We start from the raw sequence: 16,381 nt of genomic DNA on the forward strand, positions 1-16,381 counted from the left end.
TGGTGAGATGGGTAGTGGGAATGGGGGTATGGTGAGATGGGTAGTGGGATTGGAGGGTATGGTGAGATGGGTAGTGGGATTGGGGGGTATGGTGAGATGGGTAGTGGGATTGGGGGGTATGGTGAGATGGGTAGTTGGATTGGAGGGTATGGTGAGATGGGTAGTGGGAATGGGGGTATGGTGAGATGGGTAGTGGGATTGGAGGGTATGGTGAGATGGGTAGTGGATTGGGGGGTATGGTGAGATGGGTAGTGGGATTGGGGGGTATGGTGAGATGGGTAGTGGGATTGGGGGGTATGGTGAGATGGGTAGTGGGATTGGGGGTATGGTGAGATGGGTAGTGGGAATGGGGGTATGGTGAGATGGGTAGTGGGATTGGAGGGTATGGTGAGATGGGTAGTGGGATTGGGGGGTATGGTGAGATGGGTAGTGGGATTGGGGGGTATGGTGAGATGGGTAGTGGGAATGGGGGTATGGTGAGTGGGTAGTGGGATTGGAGGGTATGGTGAGATGGGTAGTGGGATTGGGGGGTATGGTGAGATGGGTAGTGGGATTGGGGGTATGGTGAGATGGGTAGTGGGATTGGAGGGTATGGTGAGATGGGTAGTGGGATTGGGGGGTATGGTGAGATGGGTAGTGGGATTGGGGAATACGGTGAGAAGGTGGGTAGTGGGATTGAGGGGTATGGTGAGAAGGTGGGTTGGTCTTCATGACCGTTTTCTATTCCTAAAATTTCTCGTGTTCTTTTAAGGAATGTGCTATCATTTCATCTTCCTTCCCCCTACTCCTCTAATCATGCTTTCCCGGGACTTTGTACCCATAGGACTCCTTACTGTTACAGTTCGGTTCCCACCCCGAACACCTTTGTCTGGTTGTGTTCACGTTTAGATGGGAGTTTCCAAAATCAGACTGAATCCCTTATAATCCAAAACCTGCCTCACCCCTAACTGCGATAAAACACTTACTGGAGAATATGCGGAATGGCTCCCACATTCTCCCGTCCCCTCCGAACGGTGGAAACCAACTTCCTGCCAGACTCTGAGCTAAAGCTACTGGGTAAATTTTATTTCCAGAAGAAATAATACACAGAAACAACGTGACCCAGCCAGGTATGAAAACAGCACAAAACGTAAGCAATCGAACTAGGAATAGTCTACGAGTGGTTAATGTATGCTTTTCTTGACCAATGCTTCTTGCAGTCTCTTCTCCGCAAACACTTGAAAATACAGCATCTGATGGTGATTTATGTGGACAAACTTCACCACCTTGCCCCTATTAATCCCCGTCACAAGTCAGTAGAGATCTAGAGACCACGACTTGGTCTGTGGGTTGCAGCAAGGGTGTCCTTTCTTTGAGGTAAATGCAGACCCTCTAAAGATTGTCCGCAATGAACACACACATCACAAGAAAAACACGCATTAACGATCCAGGAAATGGGATTCATCTCCATTGTGTTCACACCTTCCTAGCGTAAGTGGAAATGACATTGCCCGCCTTGCCTCGTCCCCACAAGTGCACTGCAAGGAACCAAACCCCAGTATAGAATTCTCCAGCTGTGAGTCAGATGAAGTATAATTACAGTGCGGCCACAGAACAAAGGGCTACACCACAAAGCTACCCCAGGGACACCGCTGCGGGAAGCCATTATTTTTTTTAATTCACAGTTACTGTAATCGTCTGAAATCACTTAAGTTAAAGGCAGAAGTCACTAGTTTTTTTTTTAGCTCCCTCAGTCTCGCCTCACTTGTATAATCGACAGTGTTTTGACCTAACCCTAGCTCTGTGTCACCTGCCCATCAGGCTAATGACTTGTTATTCCAATTTGCTCATGAACTACTATTGTCCCTGCCTCTGGGGTACACTTGTGGTATTTTGCGTAATAGATTGTACAATAAATGGTAAATTTCATGGGACGTGTTGACAAACCACTTGCCCGACTGATCTCGATTTACCTCAGCCTCTCTCCTATTCAACCTTGCAATGGGCTTCGGTCTTTCACCTGGGTACCCGGAATTCTCCATTTCCAGGCACCCACACCTCCGTCTACAAACTATGACATTGGGGTTGTTGCTGATTCTAATCCTCGTTTTATCTTCTCCTCCAGCTTGCTGGCCTGGTTACTATGGCGATAGCTGCGCGCAGCGGTGTAACTGTCCCCCCAACACGCCCTGCAACCACGTGACGGGAGAATGCGGCTGCCCGCCGGGGTTTATGGGCAATGGGTGCGAGCAGAGTAAGTACCCCATGATCTTTAACTTCACCGTGTAGGTAGTAAGGGAAACCGCCATTAATAAAATGGCTGGAAAAACTGAATTAAAACTGGAGCATGTCAGCTTCTGGAAGAGAAACACTGGTTAACACTCTGGGTGGGACCCTGTATCTCAATACAGTGATCTCATTGAAACATGTAAGATTCTGAGGGGGATTGACAGGGTAGATGCTGAGAGGTTGTTTCCCCTGGCTGGAGAGTCTAAAACTTGGGGTCACAGTCTCAGGATAAGGGGTCGGCCATTTAAGACTGAGATGAGGAGAAATTTCTTCACTCAGAGGGTTGTGAATCTTTGGAATTCTCTACCCCAGAGGGCTGTGGATGCCGAATCATTGAGTATATTCAAGGCTGAGATCGATAGATTTTTGGACTCTGGGGGAATCAAGGGATATGGAGATTGAGTGAGAAAGTGGAATTGAGGTCAAAGATCAGCCATGATCTTACTGAATGGCGGAGCAGGCTCCTAGTTCTTGTGTTCTTATGTTATAATACAGCTGGTTCCATTACAAATGATAAAAGAGAGACTGGCATTGATCACATCTCTCAGCAATATCCCAAATCACTTCACATGAATTACTTTGAGGTGCAGTGACTGTTATGTAAGAAAATGAGGCACACAGCAAGATCCCACAAACATCGATGAGATGAATGACCAGTTAATCTGCTTTTGGTGGTGTTCATTGAGGACACAGTGTTGGCCAGGACACCGGGAGAACCCGCTGCTCATCTTCAAATAGTGCCATAGAACACAGAATGTCTACCTGAACAGGCAGAGAGACTTGGCTCCTCCGATAGTGCAGCGCTGCCTTGGTGCTGCAGTGAAGTGTCAGTCTAGATTGGGTCCTGGAGTGGGACTTGAACCCACGACCTACAGACTCAACAACAACAACTTGCATTTATATAGCGCCTTTAACATAGTAAAACGTCCCAAGGCGCTTCACAGGAGCGTAATCAGACACGGAGCCACATGAGATATTAGGGCAGATGACCAAAAGCTTGGTCAAAGAGGACTCCGAGTTGAACCTGTTACCACTGAACCAAACTGACAGGGCAGCAGTTAGAATATGTCGCAGTTACAGCACGAATATTGGATTGCAGGAACAGGTATAGATGCTGTCGGTTTTTGATTGAGAGTCCACCCTGAATTGTTGACCTGTCCTTTCCCTTTCAGATACGGACTGGCCCGCTGTGCCTTTCTGGCATTTCCTGTCTCTATTGCAGATTTCCAGCAATCGCAGTTTCTCTCTCTTTTCGGATCCTGCCTCTAGCCTCTCCAGTTAACCTCTCTCGCCCTTTTTGTTCCTTCTCTGTTTCCTCAGCCTGCCTGCCCGGTACCTACGGACAGAACTGTAACCAGGTGTGCCAGTGTTCTGCTCAGAACCAGCAGTGCCACCCAGTCAGCGGAGAATGCGTCTGTGCACCTGGTTACCACGGAGACAGCTGCAACCTGAGTGAGTTTTGTTCAACTTGATTGAACCGTACGACCCGCAGAGAGTCACTGACCTCGAGTGGCTCAGTGGGTAAATGCACTACCTGGTGTGGTATTAAACTCTGCGTCCCTGGATTCAATCCCCTGGCTCCTGATCTCAGCCAGCAGTGCTAAAGGAAGGGAAAGAACTGGTATTTATAGCGCTCCTTTCATGACCTCAGGACGTCCCTAAGCTCTTTACAGCCAATCAAGTACTTTTTTGAAGTGTAGTCTTTTTTTATTATTCGTTCCTGGGATGTGGGCGTCGCTGGCAAGGCCCAGCATTTATTGCCCATCCCTAATTGCCGTTGAGAAGGTGGTGGTGAGCCGCCGCCTTGAACCGCTGCAGTCCATGTGGTGATGGTACTCCCACAGTCACTGTTGTAATGCAGGAAACGCGGCAGCCAAATTGCGCTCAGCAAGTTCCCTCAAACAGCAGTGTAATAATGACCAGATAATCTGTTTTAGTGATGCGGCTGAGGGATAAATATTGGCCAGGATGCCGGGGAGACCTCCTCTACTCTTCAAAATAGTGCCATTAGATTTTTTACGTCCACCTGAGAGGGCAGACAGGGCCTCGGTTTAACGTCTCATCTGAAAGACGGCACCTCTGACAGTGCAACACTCCCTCAGCACTGCACTGGAGTGTCAGCCTAGATTATGTGCTCAAGTCTCCTGGAGTGGGACTCGAACCCACAACCTACTGACTCAGAGGTGAGAGGGCTACCACTGAGCCAAGGCTGGTAGGGGCACTGAGACTGACCTCAGCACCCCTGGGCTAACCAGAGGGAGGACCAGCCAACATCCCTGCTCTTGATTGACATCCCATGACTCCAGGTGAAAAGGGCCTGTTGTAGACATCAGACGAGTTCAAGATTGATCTGGGCGGTGATGCCCCTGCAGTGGAATAGCCTGCCAACACTCACTGCTCCGGTTCGTGCGTAAACAGTGGCCACTCGAGCGAGTTATTGGAGACCACTTGCTGGCTGTGGGAACATACCTTTAGTATGTGTCAGTGCCTCAAAAAATTCAGAGGTAATCTTTACCCAATTAGTGATTTGCTAGAGGTGTTCAAAATCATGAAGGGTTTTGATAGAGTAAATAAAGAGAAACTGTTTCCAGTGGCAGAAGGGTTGGCAACCAGAGGACACAGATTTAAGGTCATTGGCAAAAGAACCAGAGGGGAGATGAGGAGAATTTTTTTTATGCAGCGAATTGTTATGATCTGGAATGCGCTGCCTGAAAGGCTGGTGGGAGCAGATTCAATAATAACTTTCATAGAAACATAGAAGATAGGAGCAGGAGTAGGCCATTCGGCCCTTCGAACCTGCTCCGCCATTCAATGAGATCATGGCTGATCATCCAAATTCAGTACCCTGTCCCTGCCTTCTCCCCATATCCCTTGTTCCCTTTAGCCTTAAGAAATATATCCAACTCCTTCTTGAATATATTTAATGAACTGGCCTCCACCGCCCTCTGTGGCAGAGAATTGCACAGGTTCACCACTCTCTGGGTGAAGAAATTCTTCCTCATTTCAGTCCTAAATGGCTTACCCCTTATCCTTAGGCTATGACCCCTGGTTCTGGACTCGCCAGCCATCAGAAACATCCCTCCTGCATCTAGTCTGTCCAGGCCTGACAGAATTTTATAGGTTTCGATGAGATTCCCTCTCAATCTTCTAAACTCCAGTGCGTATAAGCCCAATCGACACAACCTCTCCTCATACGTCATTCCTGCCATCCCAGGTATTAGCCTGGTGAATCTTTGCTGCACTCCTTCCATGGCAAGAACGTCCTTCCTCAGATAAGGCGACCAAAACTGCACACAATACTCAAGGTGCGGTCTCACCAAGGCCCTGTACAACTGCAGTAAGACATCCTTCTTCCTGTACTCGAACCCTCTTGCTACGAAGGCCAACATACCATTTGCCTTCTTAACCGCCTGCTGCACCTGCATGCTTACCTTCAGCGACTGGTGCACAAGAACACCCAGGTCTCTTTGCACTTCCCCTTCTCCCAAACTATTGCCATTCAAAAAATAATCTGCCTTCCTGTTTTTGCCACCAAAGTGGATAACCTCACATTTATCCACATTATAGTGCATTTGCCATGTTTCTGCCCAATCACCCAACCTGTCCAAATCGTACTGGAGTTTCACGACATCCTCCTCAAAGCATACCCTCCCACCCAGCTTTGTGTCGTCTGCAAATTTGGAGATATTACATCCAATTCCCTTGTCCAGATCATTAATATATATTGTGAACAGCTGGGGTCCTAGGACCGATCCTTGCGGTACCCCAGCAGTCACTGCCTGCCACTCGGAAAACGACTCGTTTATTCCAACTCTTTGCTTTCTGTCCGCCAACCAGTTCTCTATCCAAGTCAATACCTTGCCCCCAATCCCATGTGCCTTAATTTTGCACGCTAATCTCTTATGCAGGACCTTATCGAAAGCCTTCTGAAAGTCCAAATACACCACATCCACTGGTTCTCCCTTATCTATTTTACCAGTTACATCCTCAAAAAATTCCAGTAGATTAGTCAAGCATGATTTACCTTTTGTAAATCCATGTTGACTTTGTTCGATCCTGTCACTGCTTTCCAAGTGCTCTGCTATTACATCTTTTATAATAGACTCTAGCATTTTCCCCACTACCGATGTCAGGCTTATAATTCCCCGCTCTTTCTCTACCACCTTTTTTAATAGTGGGGTAACATTAGCTACCCTCCAATCCATGGGCACTGTTCCAGAGTCTATCAAGTTCTGGAAGATGACCAGCAATGCATCTACTATTTCTAGGGCCACTTCCTTAAGTACCCTAGGATGTAGATTATCAGGCCCTGGGGATTTATCGGCCTTCAGTCCCATCAATTTTCCTAACACCATTTCCCTACAAATACTGATTTCTTTCAGTTCCATCCTTTCATCAGACCCTATGTTCCCCGGCATCTCTGGGAGGTTATTTGTGTCCTCCTTTGTGAAGACAGAACAAAATATGTATTTAGTTGGTCTGCCATTTCTTCATTCCCCATTATAAATTCCCCTGATTCTGACTGCAAGAGACCTACGCTTGACTTCACCAATCTTTTTCTCTTCACATATCTATAAAAGCTTTTACAGTCAGTTTTTATGTTTCCTGAAAGCTTACTCTCATATTCTATTTTCCCTTTCTTAATTAATCCCTTTGTCCTCCTTTGTTGAATCCTAAATTGCTCACAATCCTCAGGATTATTGCTTTTTCTGGCCAATTTATATGTCCTCTCCTTGGATCTTATGCTATCCCTAATTTCCCTTGTTAGCCACGGCTGAGTCACCTTTTTTGTTTTATTTTTATGCCAAACTGGGATGAACAAATTCTGTAGTTCATCCATTCGGTCTTTGAATGTTTGCCATTGCCTATCCACCGTCAACCCTTTGAGTGACATTCCCCAATCAATCCTACCCAACTCGCTCCTCAGACCATCGTAGTTTCCTTTATTTAAATTGAGGACCCTAGTCTCTGAGTCAACTATTTCATTCTCCATCTTAATGAAGAATTTGATCATATTATGATCGCTCCGACCCAAGGGGCCTCGTACAACAAGATTGCTAATTAATCCTTTTTCATTACATAATACCCAGTCTAAGATGGCCTGATCTCTGGTTGGTTCCTCGACATATTGGTCCAGGAAACCATCCCGTAAACACTCCAGGAATTCCTCCTCCACAGTATGGTTAGCCCAATCTATATGTAGATTAAAGTCACCCATGATGACTGCTGTGCCCTTATTGCACGCTTCTTTAATTTCCCTTTTAATGCCATCCCCAACCTCCGCCTTACTGTTTGGAGGTCTATATACCACTCCCACTAACGTTTTCTTCCCCTTTAGTATTTCTCAATTCTACCCATACAGATTCCACATCATCAGAGCTAATATCCTTCATTACAATTGTGTTAATCCCTTCTTTAACCAGTAATGCTACCCCACCTCCCTTTCCTTTTTGCCTATCTTTCCTGAATATCGAATACCCCTGGATGTTGAGTTCCCAGCCTTGGCCATCCTTGAGCCACGTTTCCGTAATCCCAACCAAATCATATTCGTTTACCTCTATTTGCACAGCCAATTCATCCACCTTATTACGAATGCTCCTCGCATTAAGACACAAAGCCTTCAGGCTTGTTTTTTTAACACTCTTAGACCTATTAGAATTATTATTTACTGTGGCCACGTTTGATTTAAACCGTTGATTTCTCTGACTGCCACTTTTGTTTTTCTCCTTCCTATCTTTTGCTTTTATCGTTTCCCTTTCCTCTGTCTCCCTGCTCAGGTTCCCAACCTCTTGCCATTTTAGTTTAAACCCTCCCCAAGAGCACTAGCAAACACTCCCCCTAGGACATCGGTTCCAGCCCTGCCCAGGTGCAAACCGTCCGGTTTGAACTGGTCCCATCTCCCTCAGAACCGGTTCCAATGTCCTAGGAACTTGAATCCCTCCCCCTTGCACCATTCCTCTAGCCACGTATTCATCTGAAATATCCTTCTATTTCTACTCTGACTAGCATGTGGCACTGGTAGCAATCCTGAGATTACTACCTTTGAGGTTCTATTTTTTAATTTACCTCCTAGCTCCCTGTATTCCGCTTTTAGGACCTCATCCCGCTTTTTACCTATATCGTTGGTGCCTATATGCACCATGACAACTGGCTGTTCACCCTCCCCTTCCAAGATGTTCTGCAGCCGCTCTGAGACATCCTTGACCCTTGCACCAGGGAGGCAACACACCATCCTGGAGTCTCGTTTGTGGCCGCAGAAACGCCTATCTATTCCCCTTACAATAGAATCCCCTATTACTATAGCTCTCCCACTCTTTTTCCTCCCGTGCTGTGCAGCAGAGCCACCCCTGGTGCCAGGAAGTTGGCTGCTGCTGCCTTCCTCTGATAAGACATCCCCCCCAACAGTACTCAAAGTGGTGTATCTGTTTGAGAGGGGGATGGCCACAGGGGACCCCTGCACTACCTGCCTGCGCCTAGTACTCCGCCTGTTGGTCACCCATTCCCTTTCTTCCTGTCCAACCTCTACCTGCGGTGTGTCCAACTCTGTAAACATGCTATTCATGATGTCCTGAGCATCGCGAACGCTCCAGTATGCATCCAATCGCAGCTCCAGTGCTGCAATGTGGTCTGTCAGTAGCTGCAGCTGGATGCACTTCCTGCACATGTAGTTGTCAGGGACACAGGAAGTGTCCCTGAGTTCCCACATATCACAGGAGGAGCATACCACGTGGCCAGGCTGTCCTGCCATGACTTACCCTTTAATTAATTGAATTTAAATTAAATCAATCAATCCCACTAATTACACTACAGTTAAATGGTTTACCAACAGTCCCCGCTACACCAGAGAGACCTTAGTAACTATAAACCATGGAGTTAAAGTTTAAAAAGAGAGAAATACTCACCAACCAATCACTTACCTGCTTCCTGGTGACATCACACTTTGATTACTTTTTACCTCTCTTCCCCCGCTGCTGAATTGGTAAGCCTCGCCGCTCCTTTTAAATTCGCCATGCTCGCTGTTCCACTCCCAGGTCCGCTGTGGTCGGGCCTCGCCTCGCCGCTCCTTTTAAATTCGCCGTGCTCGCTGTTCCACTCCCAGGTCCACTGTGGTCAGGCCTCGCCTCGCCGCTCCTTTTAAATTCGCTGCACTTGCTGTTCCACTCCCAGGTCCGCTGTGGTTGGGCCTCGCCTCGCCGCTCCTTTTAAATTCGCTGCGCTCGCTGTTCCACTCCCAGGTCCGCTGTGGTCGGGCCTCGCCTCGCCGCTCCTTTTAAATTCGCCGCGCTCGCTGTTCCACTCCCAGGTCCGCTGTGGTCGGGCCTCGCCTCGCCGCTCCCTTTAAATTTGCTGCGCTCGCTGTTCCACTCCCAGGTCCGCTTTCAAAAGGGAATTCGATAAATACTTGAAAAAGAAAAAAATGCAGGGCTGTGGGGAAAGAGCAGGGGAGTGGGCTGAATGGCCTCCTGTGCTGTACCATTCTATGATTCTATGAGGTTAGTTGGTGCTTTGTTAATATTTAACTGTCTAACTAAATACTGTTAAAAACCGGTCTCATTTTCCTGGCTTCATCCTCGGCAGCTCCAGGCTCTATGTTGCAGATGGGCTGCAGGTCTCTTAAAGTGGCTCCTTCAACTGTGGAGACTCCCTCGGGACTAACCTGGGAGTCAGGTAGCGGGGGTGTCTGGGGAAGGGGGTTCCTGATCAGAGAACTTTCAGCAGAAAATACTCCTTTGGTACTTTCCCTCCTCCTTAAACTCCCGGAAGAAACGATGCTGAAACAAAATTGAACTCTCGGGGGAGTAGCTCCTGAAAGATTGTGGGGGGGGGGAAGGTGTGTACGGAGGATAGTGTGAATCCCTGACAGGGTGGACTGGTATTCTGAGTGTCCCGTGATGCCCTGTTTCTCCTCCAATCCTCCAGGATGTCCGGGTGGGAGGTACGGATCCAACTGCGCCCTGCTGTGTCGGTGTTTGAACGGAGGTCTTTGTGAGACGATGACTGGGACATGCGACTGTCCAGCTGGGTACGTCGGAGCCGACTGTAACCAGAGTAAGTAAACGGCAACAGGAGGGGGACTCAGTTACTGAGGGGGGCTGATCGACATTGGAGGGAGGAGCTGATCTGCTGCATTGCATCCTGTCCAACCCTGAGCTGAGCTATGGAGCTGAGATCCACAACATTTTCCATTCATCCTAAGTGCCCAGTGGTGGAAACAGAATCTGCATCAGATTTAAGCAAAAATGTAAAAGTGTGCGGGGAACGGGCAGGTGACTGGGACTAAGTGGAGATCTCTTGCAGAGAGCAAGCGTGGGCGGGAGGGGCCGAATGGTCTCCTTCTGTGCTGTAAAATTGCTTGAGCCTATCATTTCTGGTTCATAGAGAAGCCGGGTTACATCGGGTTAACGCTATACATCTGTTTGCTGCTTACAGCCTGTCCCGCTGATCATTATGGGATGGACTGCGCCCTGATCTGTTCCTGTGGAGAAGGTGCGAAGTGTGACCACATGACTGGGAGATGCATCTGCCCACCAGGCAGGACTGGTTCTCAATGCCAGCACGGTAAGTAAATTGGCATCAAGAGCCTGACTGATGGGACCTTGCTATCCGCTTCCTTGATATCTGACAGACCGGAATGGGTGAGTGGGTAATTTCAGTGGGTGTCCAATTGGGTGACCAACTGCCCAGTTTGGAATCGTACTAGGGCTGGGCCATTTTTGGAGCTAAAAACGGCACTGTTTTGAATCCCAAGATTTAAAGCGAAGTTCTGCACATGTGTGCAAGCAGCTCCACCCATGGGTTCATACATGCGCAAGCACGTCTGCCCAAAGGATTCCGCATGTACGTGTAGCTCCACCCATGGAATCATGCTGTGTGAGCGGGTCTGTGCCTGGTTTCATTCATGTGTGAGCAGGTCTGTGCGAGGCGTATCCCTGATGTGCTGTTGGACAGCGCAGAATGTTGGCAGTCCTATTGTTCAATGGGGAGGTCATTAGTGGTCTGGGGAGGGTCATTAGTGGTCTGGGGAGGTCAGTAGTGGTCTGGGGAGGTCATTAGTGGTCTGGGGAGGGTCATTAGTGGTCTGGGGAGGCCAGTAGTGGTCTGGGGAGGTCATTAGTGGTCTGGGAAGGTCATTAGTGGTCTGGGGAGGTCATTAGTGGTCTGGGGAGGTCATTAGGGATCTGGGGAGGTCATTAGTGGTCTGGGGAGGTCATTAGTGGTTTGGGGAGGTCATTAGTGGTTTGGGGAGGTCATTAGTGGTTTGGAGAGGGCATTAGTGGTCTGGTGAGGTCATTAGTGGTCTGGGGAGGGACTTTAGTGATCTGGGGAGGTCATTAGTGGTCTGAGGAGGTCATTAGGGATCTGGGGAAGCCATTAGGGATCTGGGGAGGTCATTAGTGATCTGAGGAGGTCATTAGGGGTCTGTGGAGGTCATTCGTGGTCTGGGGAGGTCATTAGTGGTCTGGGGAGGGTCATCAGTGGTCTGGAGACGTCATTAGTGATCTGTGGAGATCATTAGTGGTCTGGGGAGGGTCATTAGTGGTCTGGGGAGGCCAGTAGTGGTCTGGGGAGGTCATTAGTGGTCTGGGAAGGTCATTAGTGGTCTGGGAAGGTCATTAGTGGTCTGGGGAGGTCATTAGCGGTCTGGGGAGGTCATTAGGGATCTGGGGAGGTCATTAGTGGTCTGGGGAGGTCATTAGGAATCTGGGGAAGCCATTAGGGATCTGGGGAGGTCATTAGTGATCTGTGGAGGTCATTAGGGGTCTGTGGAGGTCATTAGTGGTCTGGGGAGGTCATTAGTGGTCTGGGGAGGGTGATCAGTGGTCTGGAGAGGTCATTAGTGATCTGGGAAGGTCATTAGTGATCTGGGGAGGTCATTAGGGGTCTTACAGTATTGGTGTGTCCAAACATCTCCTGCCAGTGGAACTGTAGCAGGTGACCTCCAGCCTTTAGCATGTCCACATGATCCATAGAACGGATAACAAAGTGACACCAACACTCTATCTGCTCACACCTGACCCGAGGTGAATTGAAGCCCGGGTGAGTTCTCAGCACTGGCCTCAGAGTCTTTGTTGCTAGATTTTGCTCGGTAACGTAATCGCTGTCTTGTGCCTTCAGTGTGCCCGAAAGGCAGGTTTGGTGAGGGATGCCGGTACGTCTGTGCGTGCAGGAATGGTGGATTGTGCAGCCCGGCCAACGGCTCCTGTTCCTGCGGTCTGGGCTGGACGGGAGCCCTGTGTGGACAAGGTGAGTGTGTCCTACATTCAGCCGAAGCCTAAAAGCACCCGACGGAAGAGCTTAACATGAATCTCAGGACAATTCTTGAAGCCTCGGGCATACAATGTCCGAGTAAGCGAAAACCGTATTTGAAATTTGTGGTTAAATTTGATCAGAAATCATTTCTAACATTGAGTGCACAGAGCTTCAAGGATGGACTTCCTTGTCACACTTCCTTGTTAGGATGTAGGGGTCGCCAACCCTCCAGGATTGTCCTGGAGTCTCCTGAAATTATAGATTAATCTCCTGCGAGCAACCCGGGAGAAAAATCCTAGGGGGCATTAAAAAAATTAAGTGTTTTTTTATTTTCTTTGAACACTTTTGATTGCTCGTTATAAAATATATTGGAGATTGGGAAAATAGGTTGTTTAACTGGGCGGGGCTGTTGGAGGTGTGAGGACATGTGATGAAACCAGAGTTGGCAACCCTATTTGGATCTGTTTTTTTATGTCTAAAATCGATCTGGACTCGGCTGTTAATCTTCCAGGTCTATGCTTTTCATTGGCTGTAAACATGACCTTTAAAGTTGGTTTCCAGCACATAAAAATAAATTGCTTCTATACCGTCAATAAATGGACAGAGAGCAGGGGAGGGCGAAGAGAATTCACAGAATAAAGACAGAACAGTAGGAAAGAGCAAGTTAAGCATAGGTACAGGATTAGGCCATTCAGCCCCTCGAGGCTGTTCCCCAAAGGACAGCCCTTCTGAGAGTGCAGCACTCCCTCAGCACTGGGCTGGAGCGTCAGCCAGGATCATGTGCTTCAGTCTCTGGAGTGGGACTTGAACCCATGACCTTCTGACTCAGAGGTGAGAGAGTTGCCCACTGAGCCACGGCTGACATCTTAACTTTATAAGTTAAAATAAAGCTGAGAGAGTGAGACACAGACAGATAAAGAGAGAGGGAGAGCGAGAGAGAGCGAGAGAGACAGCGAGAGAGAGCGAGAGAGAGCAAGAGAGAGCGAGAGGGAGAGAGACAGGGAGAGAGAGCGAGAGAGAGAGCGAGAGAGACAGGGAGAGCGAGAGAGCGAGAGAGATGGAGAGCGAGCGAGAGAGAGAGCGAGAGAGACGGAGAGCGAGCGAGAGACAGGGAGAACGAGCAAGAGAGAGACAGGGAGAGAGAGAGACAGGGAGAGCGAAAGAGAGACAGGGCGAGCGCGAGAGAGAGAGACAGGGAGAGCGAGCGAGAGAGACAGGGAGAGAGAGCGAGAGAGACAGGGAGAGAGAGCGAGAGAGACAGGGAGAGCGAGCGAGAGAGACGGAGAGAGAGCGAGAGAGACAGGGAGAGAGAGCGAGAGAGACAGGGAGAGCGAGCGAGAGAGACGGAGAGAGAGCGAGAGAGACAGGGAGAGAGAGCGAGAGAGACAGGGAGAGAGAGCGAGAGAGACAGGGAGAGCGAGAGAGACAGGGAGAGAGAGCGAGAGAGACAGGGAGAGAGAGCGAGAGAGACAGGGAGAGAGAGCGAGAGAGACAGGGAGAGAGAGCGAGAGAGACAGGGAGAGAGAGCGAGAGAGAGACCGGGAGAGCGAGAGAGAGACAGGGGGAGCGAGAGAGAGACCGGGAGAGCGAGAGAGAGACCGGGAGAGCGCGAGAGAGAGACCGGGAGAGCGCGAGAGAGAGACAGGGAGAGCGCAAGAGAGAGACCGGGAGAGCGCGAGAGAGAGACAGGGAGAGCGCGAGAGAGAGACCGGGAGAGCACGAGAGAGAGACCGGGAGAGCGAGAGAGAGACAGGGAGAGCGCGAGAGAGAGACAGGGAGAGCGCGAGAGAGAGACCGGGAGAGCGCGAGAGAGAGACAGGGAGAGCGCGAGAGACCGGGAGAGCGCGAGAGAGAGACAGGGAGAGCGCGAGAGAGAGACCGGGAGAGCGCGAGAGAGAGACAGGGGGAGCGAGAGAGAGACCGGGAGAGCGCGAGAGAGAGACAAGGAGAGCGCGAGAGAGAGACCGGGAGACCGGGAGAGCGCGAGAGAGAGACCGGGAGAGCGCGAGAGAGAGACCGGGAGAGCGCGAGAGAGAGACAGGGAGAGCGCGAGAGAGAGACAGGGAGAGCGCGAGAGAGAGACAGGGAGAGCGCGAGAGAGAGACCGGGAGAGCGCGAGAGAGAGAGACAGGGAGAGCGCGAGAGAGAGACAGGGAGAGCGCGAGAGAGAGACCGGGAGAGCGCGAGAGAGACCGGGAGAGCGCGAGAGAGAGACAGGGAGAGCGCGAGAGAGAGACCGGGAGAGCGCGAGAGAGAGACCGGGAGAGTGAGAGAGAGACAGGGAGAGCGCGAGAGAGAGACCGGGAGAGCGCGAGAGACCGGGAGAGCGCGAGAGAGAGACAGGGAGAGAGAGACAGGGAGAGCGCGAGAGAGAGACAGGGAGAGCGCGAGAGAGAGACAGGGAGAGCGCGAGAGAGAGACAGGGAGAGCGCGAGAGAGAGACCGGGAGAGCGCGAGAGAGAGACAGGGAGAGCGCGAGAGACAGGGAGAGCGCGAGAGAGAGACCGGGAGAGCGCGAGAGAGAGACCGGGAGAGCGAGAGAGAGACAGGGAGAGCGCGAGAGAGAGACCGGGAGAGCGCGAGAGAGAGACAGGGAGAGCGCGAGAGAGAGACAGGGAGAGCGCGAGAGAGAGACAGGGAGAGCGCGAGAGAGAGACAGGGAGAGCGCGAGAGAGAGACAGGGAGAGCGCGAGAGAGAGACCGGGAGAGCGCGAGAGAGAGACCGGGAGAGCGCGAGAGAGAGACCGGGAGAGCGCGAGAGAGAGACCGGGAGAGCGCGAGAGAGAGACCGGGAGAGCGCGAGAGAGAGACAGGGAGAGCGCGAGAGAGAGACAGGGAGAGCGCGAGAGAGAGACCGGGAGAGCGCGAGAGAGAGACCGGGAGAGCGCGAGAGAGAGACAGGGAGAGCGCGAGAGACAGGGAGAGCGTGAGAGAGAGGCAGGGAGAGCGCGAGAGAGAGACAGGGAGAGCGCGAGAGAGAGACAGGGAGAGCGCGAGAGAGAGACAGGGAGAGCGCGAGAGAGAGACAGGGAGAGCGCGAGAGAGAGACAGGGAGAGCGCGAGAGAGAGACAGGGAGAGCGCGAGAGAGAGACAGGGAGAGCGCGAGAGAGAGACAGGGAGAGCGCGAGAGAGAGACAGGGAGAGCGCGAGAGAGAGACAGGGAGAGCGCGAGAGAGAGACAGGGAGAGCGCGAGAGAGAGAGACAGGGAGAGCGCGAGAGAGAGAGACAGGGAGAACGCGAGAGAGAGACAGGGAGCGCGCGAGAGAGAGACAGGGAGAGCGCGAGAGAGAGACCGGGAGAGCACGAGAGACAGGGAGAGCGCGAGAGAGAGACCGGGAGAGCGCGAGAGAGAGACAGGGAGAGCGCGAGAGAGAGACAGGGAGAGAGGGAGAGAGACCGGGAGAGAGGGAGAGAGACCAGGAGAGAGGGAGAGAGACAGGGAGAGAGAGAGAGAGACAGGGATAGAGAGAGAGAGACAGGGAGAGAGAGGGGGAGTGAGACAGGAGACGGGGGAGAGGGAGACGGGGAGAGAGAAGGGGGGAGAGAGAGGAGAGAGAAGGAGGGAGAGAGAGAGACAGTGATGGAGAGAGACAGGGAGAGAGAGAGGGGGAGTGAGACAGGAGACGGGGAGAGGGAGGGGGGAGAGAGAGAGAAGGAGGGAGAGAGAGAAGGAGGGAGAGAGACAGGAGAGGGTGGGAGGGAGGGAGAGACGGAGAGAGAGACAGGGAGGGAGAGAGAGAGAGACAGGGAGGGAGAGACAGGGAGGGAGGGAGGGAGAGACAGGAAGGGAGGGACGGAGAGAGACAGGGAGGGAGGGAGAGAGAGACAGAGAGAGACAGGGAGAGAGAGACAGGGAGGGA

At 51.0% G+C, this 16,381-nt stretch overlaps 1 protein-coding gene across 1 annotated transcript in view; it reads left to right on the top strand.

Moving 5' to 3' along the window:
- LOC147100733 (uncharacterized) overlaps positions 1-16,381 on the top strand; it is a 290,852-nt gene that overhangs the window by 260,308 nt on the left and 14,163 nt on the right. Inside the window, exons 26-30 of the mRNA XM_085967558.1 lie at positions 2,105-2,233; positions 3,589-3,720; positions 10,189-10,317; positions 10,699-10,827; positions 12,385-12,513. Coding sequence (XP_085823684.1) covers positions 2,105-2,233; positions 3,589-3,720; positions 10,189-10,317; positions 10,699-10,827; positions 12,385-12,513 — 648 coding nt within the window. The remainder of the gene's footprint in view (positions 1-2,104; positions 2,234-3,588; positions 3,721-10,188; positions 10,318-10,698; positions 10,828-12,384; positions 12,514-16,381) is intronic.

Source organism: Somniosus microcephalus, chromosome 25 (assembly GCF_052327205.1).
Source record: "Somniosus microcephalus isolate GS21.2 chromosome 25, FLI_Smic_1.0, whole genome shotgun sequence".
NCBI lineage: Eukaryota > Metazoa > Chordata > Chondrichthyes > Squaliformes > Somniosidae > Somniosus > Somniosus microcephalus.